The sequence below is a fragment of the Musa acuminata genome, chromosome BXJ2-9, assembly GCF_036884655.1.
Source record: "Musa acuminata AAA Group cultivar baxijiao chromosome BXJ2-9, Cavendish_Baxijiao_AAA, whole genome shotgun sequence".
Classification (NCBI taxonomy): Eukaryota; Viridiplantae; Streptophyta; class Magnoliopsida; order Zingiberales; family Musaceae; genus Musa; species Musa acuminata.
The window spans coordinates 1045232-1065627 of record NC_088346.1 but is presented as its reverse complement, the minus strand read 5'-3'; the positions used below and the strand labels follow the sequence as shown (position 1 = coordinate 1065627).

General features: G+C 44.9%; 5 protein-coding genes across 6 annotated transcripts; 3 read left to right on the top strand and 2 right to left on the bottom strand.

Annotated features, from left to right (window-relative positions):
• Positions 1–211: 211 nt before the first annotated feature.
• On the bottom strand, positions 212–1523 carry LOC135622295 (arabinogalactan O-methyltransferase 2-like). The gene has a single exon (XM_065124028.1). The coding sequence runs from the start codon at positions 1092–1094 to the stop codon at positions 306–308; it is 789 nt and encodes a 262-aa protein (XP_064980100.1). The 5' UTR covers positions 1095–1523; the 3' UTR covers positions 212–305.
• Positions 1524–2120: 597 nt separating this feature from the next.
• Positions 2121–3308, bottom strand: LOC135622293 (arabinogalactan O-methyltransferase 2-like). Its single transcript, XM_065124026.1, has one exon. The coding sequence runs from the start codon at positions 3214–3216 to the stop codon at positions 2353–2355; it is 864 nt and encodes a 287-aa protein (XP_064980098.1). The 5' UTR covers positions 3217–3308; the 3' UTR covers positions 2121–2352.
• Positions 3309–5743: 2435 nt separating this feature from the next.
• On the top strand, positions 5744–7304 carry LOC135621880 (uncharacterized). The gene has a single exon (XM_065123493.1). It carries the CDS (start codon positions 5882–5884, stop codon positions 6590–6592), a length of 711 nt encoding a protein of 236 aa, XP_064979565.1. The 5' UTR covers positions 5744–5881; the 3' UTR covers positions 6593–7304.
• Positions 7305–10377: 3073 nt separating this feature from the next.
• Positions 10378–13209, top strand: LOC135621860 (protein LAZY 1-like). 2 transcript variants are annotated; one of them, XM_065123465.1, is made up of 5 exons: positions 10378–10749; positions 10975–11041; positions 11203–11993; positions 12271–12550; positions 12970–13209. In XM_065123465.1, exons 1-5 carry the CDS (start codon positions 10744–10746, stop codon positions 12987–12989), a joined length of 1164 nt encoding a protein of 387 aa, XP_064979537.1. In that variant the 5' UTR covers positions 10378–10743; the 3' UTR covers positions 12990–13209. The 2 variants fall into 2 exon arrangements, with proteins under 2 accessions (XP_064979537.1, XP_064979536.1); XM_065123464.1 differs by lacking the exon at positions 12970–13209 and having other exon boundaries at positions 12271–12932.
• Positions 13210–17821: 4612 nt separating this feature from the next.
• LOC135623130 (probable WRKY transcription factor 43) lies at positions 17822–19585 on the top strand. The gene is made up of 2 exons (XM_065125701.1): positions 17822–18289; positions 19285–19585. The coding sequence occupies exons 1-2, from the start codon at positions 17922–17924 to the stop codon at positions 19460–19462; spliced, it is 546 nt and encodes a 181-aa protein (XP_064981773.1). The 5' UTR covers positions 17822–17921; the 3' UTR covers positions 19463–19585.
• Positions 19586–20396: the final 811 nt, after the last annotated feature.

Below are 20396 nucleotides of genomic sequence, written 5' to 3'. Positions count from 1 at the left end.
CTGTGGAATTCGGCTGCCACAAACAATTATGTGGCGTCTCTCTTCAGCAAGTTAAGATCACAACGATTCAAGAAACATCAACTTATTTCTATCTCGTCATCTTAATTACCCGTCTGTGTCGGCAGGAAACGTTGGCCCCGTTAATGGTGTCACAGAGGGACACATTTGCCGTCTTTGAGCTGCATGGACAACCAAATAACCATGGCGTGGATGTGCAATTGGCTCGTGGCCGTGAATGCCGCAACAAGAGCTCTCCAACCATGGCAGTAAGTAGCTTTTTCTTCAAGAAAGACATCAAGACTCACCTACTGACTCGGTGATGCTGCAGTCTCACAGAACCGATCGGAACTGGAGTTGCCTTCGATCCTGAAATGCCACAGTTTCCCCTTGGAAGAAGCCAGGTTCTCATGACACAGGAACTCCCAAGAGTACCACTTCTCGATGGTGCGATCCGTGTCGTGAACGAGGACGTCCGTGCTCCGCCCAGCTCGCGCCATCACGGCGGCGGTGTAGATCGCGCCCATCCGCCCCGGCGCCTCCGGTCCGTCCCCGCTCGGCCCGTCGATGACCACCACGTCCCATCCGCTCTCGTACAGTACCTCCGGTAGCCCCCTCAGCGCCAGCTCGCAACGAGGTGTGCGCAGGGTTCCTGCTCCGGGTCTGCACTCGGGTCGTCTTCTCGCATGCTGGAGCAGCTCATACGCTCTCCTGGCTTTCTCGTGGTTGCCGAACGGGTACATTCTCAAGCCTTTGGATCGTCCAGATCTGAGCTTTTCCGGATCATCTTCGAGGAACACGGTGGTGCCTTGGCTGTTCAAGGTAGCAAGACCAAGAAACTGGGGTTTGTATCCGAAGATGAGAAGGTTGCAGGGGATTCTTCGGGCGATGATGTTTGAGGCAAGCTGGTGCTCTTTGGGACTCAGGATGTCCTCACGAGGGCGATCGACGTCGTGTCTGGGTTTCTCGGGTGCATGAGGAGGAAGGTGTTCTGGAATTGCAGGGATCGAGGAAGTCCATAGAAGCTTAAAGAGCCTAACGATGGATAAGGATGAGAGAAGCAACAAGAAGATGAAGATGAGTTTCTTCGGCCACATGATCCTACCAATGGCTCTCTCGACTGCCTCTACTCTTCATCTTTCTTCGGCTACTGGATTTCTTAAGAACCAAGGAGCGAGTAGCTGTCCGAGCTTTGAAGCTCTCCTTCCGTGCTTGCTTAGAACTCGAGGAAAACAAATCTGACGTTGATGTTTGTTCTTGCCATCGTTCTATCGATGCTGAAGGTCGAGTGACGGAGAAGAAAGTTCTACCAATCGACCGATGCAGTCGCAAATAATTGTGGGCTCGTGAAATTTACCGGCACACAACAGCTGGCTTCGGCTATGCCGTGCAGCAACGTTTCATCTCTCTCAGCTATGATGCTGATTTGTGATCGGAAGAGTGGGTGAAAAGACAGCTCGCTTTTCCCTATTCGTGGCTTCCAAAGAAGCTATTATTGCTCAGATCGGACACAATTCAACCCGTACTATTATTGCTGTCGGTGAAATTTATCTCACTATAATTTTTTTTTTGACAAATTAACATAGAAATTGAGGTAAAAACACATCAAAATTAGTTGAATTGTGTACAGAATTTTATCTGTACAATTTTGACCTTTTGTTTGGATAATTTTGACCTTATATATATATATATATATATATATAAAGGTACAATTCGCACGACCAACATCGACACTGTTGGTTCGATCGCATTCAAGTCCAACATTAAACGGCAATCCACCAATGCACGATCTGATGGTGGTGAGGTATGTCCAAGACAATACAGTACACACACACACCAAACTGCTGCACTTATCTCTACTCTGTGGATGCCATTTGATAGCATGGGAGTCACATGGTTTCTTATCCATAAGATCCTCCTCCCTTTAGAATTGGATTTCCCCCATCATTTCGTTGTCAGGAGTATTGACCAACCCCCTTAGTTTGCTTTCTCGATCGGACAATGGATTGACTAAATCCCTTCCCATCGTCTTGTTTCTCCACATCGCGCTTGGTTCATAATCAACATAGAAACAGGCTTCGTTCATTCAACCAAAATTAAAATCTTTAAGTCCAATCAACACATAAAGAAATCGTAATTCCTACGAAAAAAGATCGTAGAATAATTTATGGTGCACGAAGAGAGATGATGCTGCGATTCCTACAAACCATGTGTGTCCGTCTGATCGGGAAGAAGTCCATCGATCTCAAAGCCAGCAAAACCTTCCTGCCTGAACTGCTGCAGGAAGGAGGCGTGCGGTACAACTACATGGCAGATCCAAGAGGTAAAGGAAGGAAGCAAGCGAGAAGTAGCAGATCAGCAGAAGGTCTCTGCGGTGGTGGTCTCGTTGGCTTTCACCGGCGGGATCCTGAAGTGCCACAGCCGCCCGGTGGCGCCCACCCGTTGCTTCTGGCAGAGGAACTCCAGCGCGTACGCCTTCTCCACCTTCCGATCGACGTCGTGGAGGAACACGTCGGTGTCTCCCTCCCCCCGCCGCCCCCGCGCCATCACCGTCGCCGAGTAGATCGCCGCCATCCGTCCCGGCGCCGACGGGAAGTACCCCTTGGGAGCGTCGATCATCACCACGTCCCACTCCCGCTCGTATACCTCCCGCGGCAGCCCCACCAGCGCCAGCGGGCACCCGCCGTTCCGCTGTAGCCCCGATATGCCGTCCGCGGCTCCCGGCCGGCACTCCGCCTCCTTCCGATACCCCCGCAGCAGCTTGTCCGCCTCGTCCAGCCGCGTCCGGTACTTGACGTGGTGCGCCCGCAGCATAGGGGAGGTCTTGAGCACCAACTCGTACCACTCGGGATCCTCCTCCAGGAACAACGTGGTGCCGCCCGCGTTCATGGCAGCCCACATCCGGGAGTCCCGTCCCAGGCCGAAGACCAGGAAGTTGCAGGGCCCGCGCCGGCGGAGCACGTCGAAGGTCAGTCGTATCTCCGCCCGCGACTGTTGCGGCACCGCCAAGGTGGTCGCGTAGTAGAGGAGCGCCTCCGCCAGCTGCCCCGTGGCGTCGGAGCCGCCGCCGCCGAAGGAGATCCGGGAGAAGACGGGGGAGATGGAGCAGAGGAGGCCGCGGTCGGCGCCGATGAGGAAGCTGGAGACGAGGAGGGCGCCCGCGACGAGGGCTGCCACCGCGGCCGCCGCGAACAGGGGCTTCTGAGGAAACGCCCGCATCGCCTCCCCTCGGCGATGGATGTTAACGGAGAAAGCAAGCTATCGCTGCACTGGCTCCTCTTTTCCCCTTAACCCATATCACATGGGTGGTGGCTTCCTTTCGTGACAGTAATACCCCTTTTACTAAGAATCATTTACGATCGAGTGCGGTATAATCAATGCTAGGGCATCGAAGGCGAGGGGTTGTTTGTACTGACGTGTGAGATCACGACACATAGAGCGACGGATTTTGGGGACGCGTAGGACAATGATGGCGGCGGAAATGATCCCCGTCTCACGAATTTGGATGGGTGAGAGAGCAAAGGCTGGCGTTTGAGGGCTGTGAATTTTGGACCAGCACACTGATCTCACGCCCCCACGTGAGCTGGCAAAGACAAGATGTATGTATGACAAGGATCGATTGTATTTTTGTCATCCGCTCGGGACGAGCATGGATACCTCGACAGCTATGCAATTTAAGTGACAAGAGTCTGTGGGGTCCAGAATCCAGACCGATCAGCCTACTGGTATAAAAGGAGTGAAGTTGTGGTTGGTGTGCAGATAACAAGGAAGATGACATGTTCTCCGACAAGAGAAGCCATGTATGTCTTTATGATAGGCAAAAACTGCAAGAAAGAGAGAGTAAGCCACCGGCATGTCACCGACTCGGCCGATCTGTTCACCCACTTGCCATATTTTTGGCTTTGTAAAGGCAGACATAACTCGCCATGGGACCAATCTCCATGGTTTGGGACGAACCGGCGGCGGTTCACGGTAATAACGCCGTCACGCAGAGCAGCTACCTTTCTCCGGTACGTACGTGATGCGATCTTTTAGCGAACACTTCCAAAGATACAGTGACACCTCTCCTACGCGTTTATTCTCGAGATTTCCTTCCCCGGTGACTCGGTGGGGCCCGCACGGCCGGTCCAACCATAAACCGGTATACTTTTGAGTTTTATATGAATACGAGGATGGTAGAAAAAGTGGAAGGAATTTAGTGAAGGTTAGGATCTATGATCGATCATCGAGATCCGGACTAGCGGAAAGAAGAACGAACGAACCTTCGTCGTCATGAACCATCAAAGATCGCTCAGCTACTGGTGGGGCCTGCCACGTCACGTGGTAGGGCGTCACCTCAGTACTTGATATCTGTGAGTATATTAAATATATAATAAATAGATCGGGTCGAGACGAGGCATCGTATAGCGTGCGTGGGACGCACTTAATAGTCGTCGAACGCCGGCCAACTAAAAGACAAGCTTTCTGCAGATGTTTAATGGGGGGAGCGTCATGTGCACCCAGCAATCACCATTTTTCCCTCTTACCCTCTTGCATGTAAATATGTTTGTGTACTTATATGAAAGGACCCATATCCTCGAAATATTGTTGGATTCATTGATACGGCCGAAGTCAACGTTGGCCGTGACCACGACAATCTATGTTCGTAGGGTCCTTCTCCATTTGGCCGGGTAGATCAAATTTTATTATGCATGGTATAAAAATTTATGATGATTATAGTTCAAATCATTTTGTAAATCAATTTTGATTTTTTAGGGATTGGAACTGAAATTTTGGTAGTAGCTACGCTTGTGGGAGCTATAAGTAAAAATAATAAATTAGATAAGCATAAATAAACAATCAATATACCAAAAAAAAAAGAGAAGAAATTTTGAGAAACATAAATAATCATTATGCAAAGGTGAAATCTTGCCTCGCTTTATGTTGGGCCAAAGCCCAAGAAAGTGAAACACAACATATGTGATACCAAATGGAGCCACGTGTCGGTGTGGGCAAGCAAGTAGATTTCGTGTTTGTGTTTGATATCATTTCAATATCCCATTCAATTTGAACTCAAAACAATATAGAAGTCGAGATAAATTATCGAGGCATGCGATGCGTACGGCGTATACGTACAGAGCGTATGCTACCGGCGCCTTTGCAGTCGTCTCTCGGGTAAAGGAAAAGAAAGAAAGGCGCAGAAAACAGGGGTCGTACGTACGTTACAGCAGGCCAATCAACGGTTCTGATGCTGCCATCCGTAGTGGAATCAACGTCCGCTTGTACCTTGTGTCGATGGAGACGCCCATCCCGACGAAGCACCATCAGACGGCTCCAAAACCTCCACCTCATCCCGAGTTACGCGATCATTGCTGGAACCCGGTGTTGTCACGCGCGGTGACCCCCGCCATCGACGCAGGCAATAATGCATTCCCCGTTCTTCCAAATATACCCTTGCCCAACAGTGTCCATTTTGCCTTCAAACAAGGGGCGGTTTCGACATGTCGGATAAAGTTTAAACACAGGGTCATCAAGTACCGCAACCTCCCCTCAGAGGCAAAACTGACTCGCCATGTATCGAGGGGCGATGGGAACGCACGGATAAGCTTCGTGCGAGAAGTTTACCTCCGTTTATCTTTAAAGTTCACGAATCTAAAAGCGATAACTTACTCACCGACGGCAGATGTCAACTGACGCATATCGATTCGTGCAGTCGATGGATCATTTCTGCTAATTTGCATATTACATTAGCGACCACACTATCCCGCGCTGTCTTCGCTCTCCGTCCTCCGTGGGGTCGCGAGGGAAAGATAAAGGCGATAAAACCCTAATCCCAATCTCGAAGATTTTGGAGTTTGGACCGGCGGAAGGAGAAAGAGAGGAAGAAGAGGAGGGAAGCCAAGGAATGAAGAACCTTTACCCCAAAGGGAAGGGAAAGATCCACCCGTCACCGGCGGACGGTGGCGGGCCGTCGTCCCCGAGCCAGGATGTGCTCGCGGTGCTCAAGCTCCTCCCGGCCGCCATCCTGGCCCTCACGGTGGCGCTGACCTACCAGGATAAGGAAGTGCTGGCGTACCTGATCACCAGGTCCATCCATGGCCCGGCGACGCTCGCCGCCGGCGCGGAGCGTAGGCGGTGCCGTGGGCATCGGCCGCTCTTCGACTGCGGGTGCTTCGACTGCTACATCAGCTTCTGGTCGCGGTGGGACTGCTCTCCCGACCGCGAGCTTATCCACCAAGCCATCGAGGCGTTCGAGGAGCACCTAGCCAGCCTAGAGAAGAAGGCCGGCGGCAGGGGGCGGCGGAGGGAGCGGAGGGTGGTGGATAGAGCCGAGAATGGCAAGAAGAAGAACAAGGAGCGGAGGAAGGCGGTGGTCGAGGAGGAGGAGGAAGAGAAGTCGGTCGAAGAGTCAGCCATGGCGAATGAAGCCGCGAGCTTATCCGGCGAAGTCAAGGAATCGTCGGATATCGTGGCGGCCGCGGCGGAGGAAGACGAGGAGGAGAAGAGCGCAGAAGAAGAGGCGCTGCCGGTGGGTTGCGAGAGGCGGAGGGGATGGCCGGACGTGATGGGGCTCTTCAACTCTCGTTTGTTGAGCCTTTGGGGTCCGGGCGTGTGAGGCTTTTTTTTTTCCCTTATCTTTGAACGAGGAATAATAATAATTATTAATAATTAAATAAAACAGAGAGAAAAAAAAACTAGAGATGGGGGGAATTAAATTTGCAGTTGTTGGTTTGGAATTTTAAGTTTCTGTAGTGGTTATGTCTCGAGTTGTGTAGAGTTCTGTAGTCGAGTATGCAATGTGTATGCGACTTATAGTTGACCAAGTAGCAGATGATGTTGGTGGTGTTCATCATCGAGAAAGATGCTGGACAATTCAGATGATAGATAACAAGAGGCATTCGAGCTACATATATGGTATTGTAGCATTGAGGACGGCTTGCACTACTTACCCGCTGCCATGGCGTTGGTGTGTAATCCTCTCTCTCTCTTTCTCTCTCTCACTCTCTCTGTGCTATGATTTGCTGCTGGTTAAATCTAGTGGCCGTCGTGCATGAGGACAGGCTCGAAAGGCCCCATGGGATGTCACGGGACGTTGGATGGGAAGTATACATGTATCGACTGAGATGGCATAACATCGTCTATAGGTCCATAAATGTGCATCTTTCGACTGTCTTTGTCAGGCATCTACTACTGGGTGGTAATCAATTCATGCATATGGCCACTGCACCAACTCAGCATTCACAAGGATTCCCTCGAATGGACATGTAATGTATCTGATAAGGTTTCCTGGTCGTCGTCATTTAAATATAGCATCGACGTCATAATTCTGAGCTGGTTTTCCTCTTCTTCGTTGATTATGTAGTCCATGCCAATGGTGGTTAAAGTTAAAGCATCAAAAACGTCACCACGACCATCACCTGATTTGTAGATCTTATAATCAAACTTGGCTTACTTCATTTATGCATCTAAGCAGAGGACTTTGAGAGCCAATTTGTAGAAGTCATTGCTGAGAAATCCTTTGTAAAAAATAAACTATTCGAAAGAACGATACTCAGTATGATAATGAGAATCTTTTGCTTAGTCCTTTTGTCGTTAAGCTATAATGAGAACTAATAAGGCATATTTCGGATCTTGACCACTTCGCGCTCCCGCAAATCCAGCATAAGGGCCGTCTCCCTCCCACGCCAAGTCGAAGCCCGTACGAGAAGGTATCCTCTCGACGAGTCTAGTCCCGGAAAACTCGGGACGACACCGCACGGCATCGTTCCATGCATACCTGACGAATGCACAAAGGTACGAACTCACCATTCGGGGGGGTCGATCGTCACGCCAAATCCACATATGATCGATCCTTAGGCAATAGTATAAAAGCCCCCGATTGACATCTAGCCATGGGAAAGAAAAAAGAAAAAAAACCACTAACTTAATATACGAGGGACCCAAGTCAGGAATCTCCCGACCCGAGTTTGTGTGCAGGAATGCGGCCATCCCAATCTCTGATCCAGCTCAGTCTTGGCACTTCCTCCAACCGATCGAGAGACGTGCTCTCAAGCGTCAAAAACTCGAGACATCGACTCGTAGACCAAGCCGTGTTGACTCCTCGACCACGACGTATGAGTTCACCAACAACAACCGAGAAGATATATAGGGGAGCTGATGCATCTCACCATTTGGCTAATAATTTTAAGTTGGGGATCATATCCACACGATGATTCTTCGTGTTCAAGTAATGACAACTACTCATAACGACATAAGTTCCTACGAGTGTAAGTGGTATATATTTCGAGCATAAAAGGCTCCGAGATACTTCCGGTCAATCTGGGAAGTATGCTCTCAACATAAGCCATGTACGTTCTAACTTAGGGTGGGAGGGGACACTCCCATCAGCTACGCTCTCCCAACCAAAGTCTTGCATGCCACACGATCGACTTCCACTTACTCTCTTGTGATCCCAAACTAGGTCGACGATATCGCTTATATGACGATTTAAATCCAAGGATGCAATCTCAGGTACAGTCGATCGAGATGCCAATACCGCAAAAAAATCATCCTTAACTGCAATCCAACTCTCGGGAACGATCGATTCCAGGATTCAAATGGAACACCAAAACGATGACCTTTATGATATGGTCATCCGGTTTTGATCGACAAATTTGACACTGTTTCCCACTTCCACACCTTACCAGAGCAGACATATTTGGTCAGTCGTCTTTCTGGCTTTAAAAGATCAAACTCTTCACGACCCATCTATATCTGTCGTCTTCAAAGATCATGTTGGCAAGCATAAATGTAGATAGGTTCCAAAGAAGTGTATGTAAAACGATCAAAAGTGAGAGAGACGATGTAGGAAGGTCATTTTTGCTGCCACTGTTTAGGTGAGATGGTGGTGTAGGAGGCTGGACCATGGTGTCAGGCAAAGGTGGTGCTGCATGCCCATCCGAAGTCACCGCCAAACCCCCCATCCGCGGCTTATCTTCTCGGTTATTTTTTGGTTGTTCGATTGTTTTGGGCGAGGGTTCCTGCGATGCCTTTTTTCTACCCTTCTGCTATGTTTTCTAGTGTGATGTTGCCTTCTCTTGCAGGTCCTACTTCGTGCTCTCTAGCTTTCAAACGATCACGTTAACCAGTTCATGTCGGAGCTACTTTTCCATTAGCTTTTACTCCTATGTAGTCTTCATGCAGGGAATCACAACAACTACGAGTACTCTAAACCCATGCTCCTAAAAAGCTACGTCACATCAGAACATTTTCTTTTAGCTAAATAATCAACGTCTATATATTTATTTTAATAAATACTATTTATGTGTCATGAAAATGTCACCTAATTTAGTCTCTTCATCATTTATCTTTTTTATAATAAAAAAAATTAAAAATAATTAATTTATATCGTCGGAGGGAACTCATCAAGCGATAAGAACAACATTATGAGTGGAATAAATGTGGTGATCTGTACGACACATTGACATAAACGTCAAGCCACGTCCATTCGACGCGAAGTGTGATGGCCAACTACTCAATCATGGGAGTCGTAGTCTTCTACTTAGTCCTGCTTGTCGATTGCATGCGGTGTCATGCATGGACCATAACATTTTGTCATCCACAAGCCCTGCCATCGATGCTACGTGTACGTGAGGCCGAAGTATGTGCTCGGAATGTCGATGTATGGCATGGCTTTTTTTAGGTGTCTTAAAACACTTTCTCAAATCAGATAATACATATATGCAAGATCATCGCCATGCATATGTGTACTTGATAGGCGATGCATTGGATTAACATGTCGTAACCCATGCAAGAGTGGACATGTTCGCCTGCCGGTGGCAAACATCCATGGAATAGCTGTTACGAGTGCAAGCTGTCGTCTAATGGCTGATCTTTCGAGGGGAGAGGAGGACGTGCACTCTACTCTCCATCGACTGTGAGTCGTATGCTACTCCTTGTCGTCTCTCTTCGCCACCTACTGTCAAGTATGCTTCTTCCTGTCCTCGTGCATTTGCTTTGCACAAGTTGTGCTCCCGGCATAGTGAAGTGAACTGGAGTTGGATCCCACCGGAAAACGAATGTGCTCTTTCATTTGTTGGTTTAGTGGTTAATTAGGACTCTTCTTTTCGAGGAGGTTCTCGTTTCAGATTCCAATCGTCGAGGTGGGTTGACTTTGTAGGGAGAGATCACTCCCCCCATTGTTATCATAAGGATCGGAAAGTGATGTTGGTATCACCGAAAGCAAAGAGAGATCATCGCATTAAGTCACTTACCCAATCTGCTTCCATCGACAACTCGGCCGTAATGTGATCGGTTGTCAGTGATGTGAAGAAGCTAAGATTTGCACGATCGCTGTGCCATGACACTGCCAAATCAAACCTTCCTCCGCACAAACTAGTCGAAGAACCGTGACATCTCAAGCAGGAGAAGGAGATCCAACGCGCATGGGAGAATATAATACCCTATCTGGCTTATCCTCGCCATCCTACACCCATGCCGGGCATTGTTCATGCACGCTCGCGAGTGCTTGTGCCCTCTCTGAGACTGCACCGTCGTAGTTAGACCGCGTGACGTCGGTCTTTTGGACGTATGAAACCCCTACACGAATCAGATTCCTGTTCCTTGTTTCCTTCTCTACGTTTCCCTTCTTCACTCATCGTCCTCCACAGTATCTACCCTGATCATTGAGGTGCCCACCACTCCCTTACATCCCAATCCCACTCTTCCTTTCCCTCCTTTTATTCTCCCTCGCCCTCCTTTCTTTCTCTGGGACAGCAAACGGCTAAGATGAAGGTGAGCGGCTCTTTCGACTTCTTCCCCTATGCACTTCTCTTAGGATCCGTAAATGAAGTCTCATAAACTCATGTTCGGTTTCTGGATCTGCTATGTTTCGATCGTCTTTCGTCAACATTTGGTTCAATTGCTGGCTTATAGAACTCGAGACTTGCAACTCGATGTTCCTGTACGTTCCTTCTATGGTCTGGTCACTAAATTGCGGTGGTGAATGCTCTGCTGCAGCTACTGGGTTGGATGCACCGCAAGTTTCGGCAGAACAGCGGCGATGTGTTAAAGGACTATGGCAGCGGTACCATTACCAGCTCCTTGTTATTCGTCTCATTGCGCACTATGTAGTTTCTTAATGTGTACCCACGGATACAACGTATTCGGGGACAGGGTTCCCGACATGCGTACATTAGCTGGTTATAGGAGAATTGCCTAACCTACGCTGCCGTACGTGGGTTGCAGGCGGCACGTGCAATTGCCTCTCCGGACGTCCGTCTCTGGGCGAGGACCTCCACCGCCGCCGCCGCAGCCAATACGAACCCTTCAAGGCAAGGAGCCTCCGCCTGGAGGTGGAGGAGCTTATCGACGGCGGGAATGCGGCGATGGAGGAGTTGCTCGGGGGACTCCTCACTATCGGAACTTTAGGGTCCGGAACGGGGCCGATCGAGGACAAGGAGGACGAGGAGGAGGAGGAGGAAGAGGAGAATGAGGCGGGAAGCGAGGACGATGAGAAACAGTTGACGGTGTCGGCGGAGGAGGAGGAGGTAGTCGTAACCCCGGCGGCGCTGGAGGCGATCGCGGAGAAAGAGGCGGAGTCGACTACGGAGACGGACCTGCTGGTGGTGAGCGCGGAGCTGGAGAAGGTGCTGACGGCAGAGGCGGAGAAGGGCGGTGGCCGGATATCCTCCGCCCGTTCTAGCTACGCCGGGTCGGCGGCGTGCCCGCTCCAGGGGTTCTTGTTCGGGTCCTCAATCGAGGTGGCGGAGACGATGGCGACGGCGGCGGACGCGCGGAAGGAGAGGCGGGCCTCGCTGGGGGAGCTGTTCATGATAAGCCGGATCACGGAGGAGGAAGCCGGCGGCGGCAGCGGAACTGCAGAGCAGGTCAAGCTCGCCGGAGGCAACGATGAGGACGGGAAATCGACGGCTGAGATATGCCTGATGAAGAAGAAGATGACTAAACGCCGTGGCGCTAAGGGATCGGACGGTGGTGGTCCATCGAATGGTTCAACGGTGGAGACGAAGTTCCAAAAGGTACGGATCTCGAGATCAACCGTTCGTATTTATAAGTATGAATCGGACGATAATAAATTCTGCTGCTCAAAATTAATTTGCAAGAAAATAATTTAGTAATTACAGAAATTAGTTCAAAAGTGCAAATTTAGTACAGGAATATATATATATATATATATATATATATATATATATATATATATTTGGCTGATCAAATTTGCTGACGAGAGCAAAGTTTATTTGGTGATCTCCTCACAATTTAGACTCTAAAATACGAGCTGCTATTATCACGCTTCAGATCCTTCAGTTCTTTCACAAAAAGGTTCACCCCGAGAGCAGCATCATGAGTAAGAAACCTTCCAAGACCGGCAAGAACGAGAAGAAAGAGTACGCGCATCCGGTCGGAGGCAGTGAACCCGCCGGCACCGACGGCTGCACGGCGACCTCCGCGAAAGTTGGCCCGTGCAGGAAAGAACACATTCCAGACCTCAACTTCTGCTACAACCCTCCGGCCCACGCTTTCGGTGGTGATGACTCCAACGGCAGTCGGGAGCATTGGATTAAGACGGATGCAGACTGTAAGTACCTCATCGGAATACTCATCTTTCTTAGGTTGAACTCGAATGCATTCTGGTCGATTTAGTCAGAAAGAATAATAACAATAATAATAATGGCTATTTGACAAACACTACTTAAAAGCATTTACAGTGGAAACACTATCAAGTAGATAGAATATGATAGGCACATAAGGTCAGGGTTGTCTACTCGATCGAGTTGTTCTGCTTCTTTTATTGGATAAGCACATAGCACAGCTCATCACACGGGACAAAATTTGCCTCTGTAGATGAGTTGTCCGACCCCACAATATTGTTCTGTGAGATGAGAGAACTAAACAGATGTTTTGGCAACAAAACAATTCACCAAAATCTGTTCAACTTGCTTTTCCTCTTAATTCTTCTGCTACTGATTCCTGTATTCCTTCGTCGTGCACCCACAGATTTGGTGCTAGAGCTATAGAAGGAGAGGAGTAATCTTTGAGTTCATGGATCCAAAAAGAAGTGAAGGATGTGTCTGTCTGTCTGTCTGGTAGCAGACGGTCTGTGTCAAATCAAATCATACAAAACTTTTTTAAGGGTGTGCGGTGGTGTCTTCTGATGTGACTAAAAATAACGAAACAGTAGTAGCAGCCTATGTGAAAGTTATTTATACTTCTATTATCTACTCCTTATTTGTACTGTGTTTGTGTGTTGGATTGAATAGACTACTCCTAAGTTAAAAAGTTCCATACAAGAATGGCTCCCATGCTTTTTTTGCTTCCTGTCGTCAGATTCTCTTCCTACTGCTGTTTTCATGCAGCCATCAAGTTTTATATGTGTTAATCTTTGCAAAGAATGGAAAGAGAGGTAGCAGCAGCTGTGAGATGTTGTGGAGGAAACAGTTTCTTTCTACAACTTTGATCTAAAGGATGTAGGGATTAGTAATACATTAAATATAGGGTGACAATTTAAACTAGTCATTGCTGTTGGAATGCAAAGTCATAAACCCAATCTGATACTAGTAGATTATTCATCTTCTCTTCTCCATTGGATTATCATTGTATGTGTGTATTATGACCCTATTTGCTTGGAGTACAAGCACCAGAGAAACATGTTTGTGGTACATATTATTGCTCTTCTCTCTCTCTCTCTCTCTCTCTCTCTCTCTCTCTCTCTCTTAACCTCAAAGGAAAAGACAACCATCTCCTCTCCTGGCAAGCTGCAATCAAAATCTTTGGCCTTCTGTGCTGTCCAAACAACACACATATATGTATTTTTTATATCCTCAGCTGGGTGACAGAGAATAGTCAGAACAGATGGTCAACAATGTAGTGTGAGAAATTGCATTGTAACTCACATTACAGACACCTAACAGATGATGCAATCAAGAGAATTTTAATTGCCCATCCGCATGTGCTTGACTTCTCATTTGGTTCTCTATTTTTGGAGAATAGAAAACACCATGCTGACAAAAGCTCTTACCTCACTTGGCTCTCTGTCTATTCTCATCTATGCTTTTGGATGAGTGCCACGGCATCATTTGGTGTTTACCTTAAACAAGGAAACCGATTGCTTAACCATACACACCCCATTGAAGAAGACCGTAGACAATGGCTTGTCATGTTATCAAACTCAAAAGAGTTGCATCATGTTGATACTATTTGGTGGGTGTGAAGAATTCTTGTAGGCTTTTATTCAAACTTGGATGACTATTCTTATAGTGTTGGAATTTTACGACCACGTGCGCCTTTAAAATATTCTTGGAATTCCGATGGGTCATCTCAATGACTAATTTATGTGCTAGCAATCCGGAGATTTACTTTGAGAATGCTAGCAATACCCGATTTTAATACTAGAAACAGGTTTTCAGTTGGATGGATAAGATGTTTTTTAAAGTAAATTTTTTAGGCATCTTAGATCAATTATTTAATAAGATGAAGAGATCGAAGAAGATATTAGTTGCAGAATAAAATAGGATGATTAAAATGTTAAGGGACATCAAGAGTCTTATGTGATCATCAAATACTTTTGAGATTAAAAGAAAAATTTTATAAAATAGTCGTGAGATCAATAATGATTTATTGTTTTGAGCTTTGAGTAATTAAAAAATAATATATATAAAAATTTTATGTTATTGAGATTAATGCAAGAAGTTACTAGAAAAGATAAAAGTATATGTATATATTTTTATTCATTAATAATTAGGTATCACTTCGATAGAGAATTATTGTGATAGTATAAGCATATACTTAAGAGTAGTTAAAATAAGTAACATGGTTAATATTAATAGTAAGATGAGAGCCACAAGAATACCTAAATGGAAACTATCAATTTATGTACTCTAAGCTTAATTAAATATATGATGTTTTATAGATCCCAATAATAATAAAAGTTGTATATAGTCGATCATAAATAGCTGAAATTTATTATTTTATTATTGTTATCGAACTAGATTATTCTACAAATCTGTTCATCGAAAACTTTGACTTCTCTTCTCTAGCCTCGCATGGATCAATTTAAAATTTATAGGGATTCGGTCAATTAGGATCCATCTAGATGAAAGAACTGAGACATTCATTTTGGTCAACATGAAGCCACCTAACCCATAATATATTTGAAGTCTAAACAAAGATCAGAAGATTCATATGATTCTATATACCATCACATATATTATTACCACTCCAACGACTTATGTTTCAATTAATACTTATAACAATTGAGCTTCGCTCGTAAGTTTTTAAGCTTCGCGATAAAAACCGAAGCCTATAGAATTGTAGCTCCAATTTTCTTTCTCATTATCATCATTATCTAATCTAATGTTCTTGTCCATGTCATATGGGAATCGATGACGATGCTCGAACCAAATCCTTTTTTTTTTTTTTAATGGTCGCTCAAATCCATTTTTTTCTTCTTCCCTTTAAAAGATTTTCTTTCGAAGAAACCAAGATAGAGACTCAAAAGAGTAACACGAAAACATCATATTATACTTGAATTTTGCTCCTCCATTAATCTTAAATCAGTATGCACATAAGACTCGTAACATATTAGGTTCTTTCCTAACAAAATTAAGCTTCTAGGATTACTAAAAGAATCTAATCAAGATCTTTAGCAATTGTATGATTAAACTTCTTATGTTTGGTGTCATAGAATCGAGGCTTCAAACTCTTTTCTCAAGAAAAAATCCCTTCAAACCAATCAATACCACTTGGAATAATAACTTTTACGAAGACTCGAACGATTTCTCGAAAACTTGTTTTAAAAATAATATTGTTTTAATCTATCTAGTCTTACTCTTTCTTTCTTTCTTTCGGGATATATTCAAATAAGTTGAATATCTAAATAGTATATGACACATGCCAAATTGTCAATTCAATGGGATGGCTGCGACTTCCAACTCATCAGTACGGCCATACAAGTTCTGAGCTTTCTTCGCTTCATGAAAGACCATACAAATTTCTTGCTGCCATGAAAAAAGAACCGACCAACGTTTTATGTGTTCGGTGATGTTTGAAAATATTCATGCATGGCAATAAGCACTCATCTTCCTCGTTAGAAGAGAGCGTCAACCCTGAGAGAAGTACTCCATCGAGAAGAAGCCATCATCAGCGGTAAGAAAAGCATCACGGGATGGTATGTGTTCTTCTTCTCCGTAGAACCAAATGAAAAGTCAAGCACATGGTTGGACATGCAAGATGGTTAAACAAGACGTTGTGCTGAGCATCCACCGAATGGGATAGGTACTGTGAATAGTCCATGGTCAAACTCATCGGTTTGGTGTAAGGAGGCTCTACGTTATCGGAGGAGTAAGGTTGAGTTTGGCATCATTCTAGAAACCTTTGTAAGAAGGAGCACATAATATCTTGATTTGATAAGTCTTATCGTATAAGATTGGGAATTGGGTTATGATCCATTAGAGCTACAATCCATTTCCGTCTTAATTAAATTAACAGTGTTTCACGAAGAAATTTAATATCGATTACTTCGAATCACTCTATTAACATATATCATATCAAACATCAATTCAATACCAAAAATTTAAACTTAAACCTCTCGCACGTCAATATTTTCAACACTTCCTTTTACATGACGATACGATATCTTTCTTTTAAATTTATCCTCGTTCTTGGAGAAGTATATGCATGATTTATATGGTTTAATATAAAAATAAATTAAAAGAAAACTTCACAAGTGTCCACCTAAATGTCTCTTATATATATTTTTTGTATAACTATGGAATTATTATAATAAAAATCATCTTTTGTGGTTGGCAAATTAGCTAAATAATACTTTAAAAGTTGACAAGAAATGAGACAAGATTTCAAGATTAATTAATAATAGTAAAACCAAAACCTAACTAAAGTCAATTAGTAATAAAAATATAGACAAATATTTCATCTTAAATTATTCTGAAAGCAATACAAGTCGACGTATATAAAAATCTCGGTTACGAAAAACTAAGATAATAATTGTATTAAGATGACATCTCGGTGTGATGTTTAGGGTCAACTAATTGAAATTTGTAGTCTAAGATGCAACTCATATGTATGGCTTTTATGTGACCACACCAAGCTTCTTTCAGATAATCCAATAGCATGATGAGAATTCATCAGCTATTGATTAACGGATCAAACAACAAACAAATTCTTAGAGTTTTAGAAACTCCGACGAATTTAACTCTATGCGATGGATGGAAGATTTGTGTGTATCCATGCAATCTTCTCCTTCTCCTTCTCCATGATATCTCGGACAAGCCCAGAGATATCGCTCTTCTCCTTCTCCTCCGCCTTGCAACGGCACTAGCGATGGTAGCATACTCTTCGATGGCATCGATCTCATGCAAACCTTCGACCGCTTCCTCGTGAAACAACGTATGGTGATTCTCAACGTGGTCCTCGCGATCACCGCAAGGACGATTCCCCCTTCATGATTCTGCGTTGCGAGAAAACGCCGAAGGCTAAACGGACATGATGTTTCACGAGTCAGCGTCATGCATCGTTGGATCGGTACGTGCTGTATGCTTACCGTCAGGATGAACATGCCCTCAAAGTGCGTGATATGTTATAATTATTATAGTAAATTGAAGGTTCCGGCAGCTCGGGGAAGGGGAGATTGATATTCCAACTCATGTTGACTTGACGTAATGGTACAGAGGTTTGATAGTCGTCTCCGTGTACGATGACGAACGACTGTGTGCTTGATTGTAGCAGCCACCTTCAGTAGACGCCCAGCTTTCTTGGCCACTAAAATTACGTGCCGTTCACGCCTCCTCTACCGTCGCCTCCATTTAGATGGCGATGTGACCAACAGCTCTTCATATCCAAAACCATAGCCGCCATCTATCTACCTTTCCAGTATTCCGTGTATTTATTACCTTCGCTCTTTCTCTCTGTCTGTAGAAAGAGAGAAGGAGAGCATGGAGAAGTATCCCATCCTATTTCCTGCGCAGCAATCGTCTTCCTCTTCTACTTCGTTTCCACAAACCTCCGAGATGCTCGGCAGCACCCACGTCTTTGGCAGTCTCCACGGTGGCAACTCGAGTGGTCTCTTGGGGCTGAAGGATTTTGAGGGCAGGGGTATGAGCCCGCAAGGAGGCGGAGCTCACCACATGAAATCCTTGGCTTCGTCGATGGAGAACGAGACGAGGCCAGACAAGAAGAAGGAGAAGAAGGTGAGGAGGCCGCGGTATGCCTTCCAAACTAGGAGCCAAGTGGATATACTCGACGACGGCTATCGTTGGAGGAAGTATGGGCAGAAGGCAGTGAAGAACAACAAGTTCCCTAGGTTAGTCTCTCTCTCTCTCTCTCTCTCTCTCTCTCCAATCTTCTCAGAGGGAACTTACTATTAAGGTCAAAAAATGGGATGCAAGCAAGCGTCCTAAACCACTGCAATTCCTCTATTTCTTGGAAGAATCACGATAGGATTAATGCAATCGATGCACGGTGAGCTGTAAAATTAAGGGAGCAATTGCTGTCTTTGAACGCAAGCTTTTCCTTCTAAGAGAGAAAGGCAAGTGTTGCACTCTTCTCATTCGATGGAAAGTTCAAAGAACCAAATGAGTGATCCTTTCTTCATCTTATCTTCTTCTAGGCGGCTATATCATTTCTAGAGGACGACAAGGACTCCACACCGATCAATACTTTGGCAGACATCGTTCTCCTAAGGAATAGTGTTTTGGTGGTCAAACTTGACTACGAACACAATCCTGCCCAAGTTTTTTTGTTGTGCACGTATACGTCACGTCCATGTCTTATCTTTCCTCATGTGTGTGTGTATATATATATAAAGAATCATGCGAGCGAAATTAGCTGTTCTTGCTATATTTGTTGGAATTATTCCTCGAATTCTATTCGTTGATTCTTCTAAGCATTTCTATTCAGCCACGACCTAAAGAACTAGAAAGGGATTCAGATGTATCCGAAACATTCTACTAATTTAGCCTTGTGATTGCGGGGATGTTTATGATCTATTCTCCCTCTTAATTTTTTTTCTTCGAAAAGAAAATTAGAGGATTTTATTGACTAAAGGAAACAATTGCATTAGTGTCTGTGAGAAGCAAAAAAAACTAAGTCGGAGGAAATTGAATTCCTCCAAAGATCAAAAAACTTGTTGATCGTTGCATGAGTGACGATCAAGTTAGCAACTTGGATCCGTCTCCCTTTTGCCGCTTCGACACTTGTTTCCATTTCTTTTCGTTTCCATGCTGAAATGATGCTCGATGTTATGTATCGCAGTTGATTGTCGACTCGACTCAGCATGTTTTCTTGATCTGGTTGCAGAAGCTACTACCGGTGCACGCATCAAGGTTGCAACGTGAAGAAGCAAGTCCAGCGACTGTCGAGGGACGAAAGCATCGTGGTGACGACCTACGAAGGAATGCATAGCCATCCGATAGAGAAACCCAATGACAACTTCGAGGACATACTAAACCAAATGCAAATCTACTCCAACTTTTAAGCTTACGAACAAAGAAAAAGAACTCATTGAACTCTCTGTAAAGAAGAAGGAGGTAGACATGTATGGTAGACGTACGTACGATAATAAGCGGTTTAATTGGGATGCCACTTGTTCTTTTCTTGATGTATTCGTTCATTGCAATACATATATATGGCTTTGTTGATATTTGCTGATCATGAGACGCAGAAGGCGATGATGGAGAGAGCATTCAGGAGCATGCACGGAACATGGTTTTCTCGGCTGAAGGTGATCGATATCCACTCCTTTAATTGGCTACCATTGTCAAGGATCTTCCAACATGTCTCTTTGTCAACGAACAGAATTGAGGTTATGCTTGTTCAACTGCTTGAAACTCTCTCTCTCTCTCTCTCTCCAGCTAAGAGAAACACTGCTATATAGCCTTCCATGTATTATAAATGTAGGTAAAAAAAGGGATGGTGGGCATCAACGAATCATAGGAAAGGATGATAGAGGAGAAGAATAGAGAGATTCAAAATCAAAACCTCTATTTCATATCAATCACTTGTGATTTTTCAAATTTCTCAAACTCCATTGTACTCTCTCTTAGTTAGCTCTATTCATCTCTCTCTCTCTCTCTCTCTCTCTCTCTCTCTCTCTCACACACACACACACACACACATACTCAATGCCGATGAAATCAAGAGTTCTACCTTAACTAAGACGAGAATCGATCTCTTATAGTTTAATTGATTACAGAATTTATAGACCTCGAATCAGGCACAAAGTTATCAGCTGATATTTCATATGAATCTGAAACCCAAGAATTGGGTAAAAAAAACCATACGTAGTATTACATATCAGAACGTCTAACAGTCAAATTAGCTATTATTTCGAAACAAAATAAAGATAAGAAAAAGTTTGAATAAACTTTCTAAATTATCAACTAATAAGGTTATTTAGTCTCAGTTGAGGA

Bases quoted from the DNA above. Each gene is read 5' to 3' on its own strand.
- LOC135622295 (XM_065124028.1), bottom strand. From the start codon at position 1,094: ATGTGGCCGAAGAAACTCATCTTCATCTTCTTGTTGCTTCTCTCATCC.
- LOC135621880 (XM_065123493.1), top strand. From the start codon at position 5,882: ATGAAGAACCTTTACCCCAAAGGGAAGGGAAAGATCCACCCGTCACCG.
- LOC135623130 (XM_065125701.1), top strand. From the start codon at position 17,922: ATGGAGAAGTATCCCATCCTATTTCCTGCGCAGCAATCGTCTTCCTCT. The intron at 18,290-19,284 runs GTTAGTCTCTCT...ATCTGGTTGCAG, and splicing joins AAGAACAACAAGTTCCCTAG to AAGCTACTACCGGTGCACGC.
- LOC135621860 (XM_065123464.1), top strand. The intron at 11,042-11,202 runs GTACCATTACCA...CGTGGGTTGCAG, and splicing joins GTTAAAGGACTATGGCAGCG to GCGGCACGTGCAATTGCCTC. The intron at 11,994-12,270 runs GTACGGATCTCG...ATCACGCTTCAG, and splicing joins TGGAGACGAAGTTCCAAAAG to ATCCTTCAGTTCTTTCACAA.
- LOC135622293 (XM_065124026.1), bottom strand. From the start codon at position 3,216: ATGCGGGCGTTTCCTCAGAAGCCCCTGTTCGCGGCGGCCGCGGTGGCA.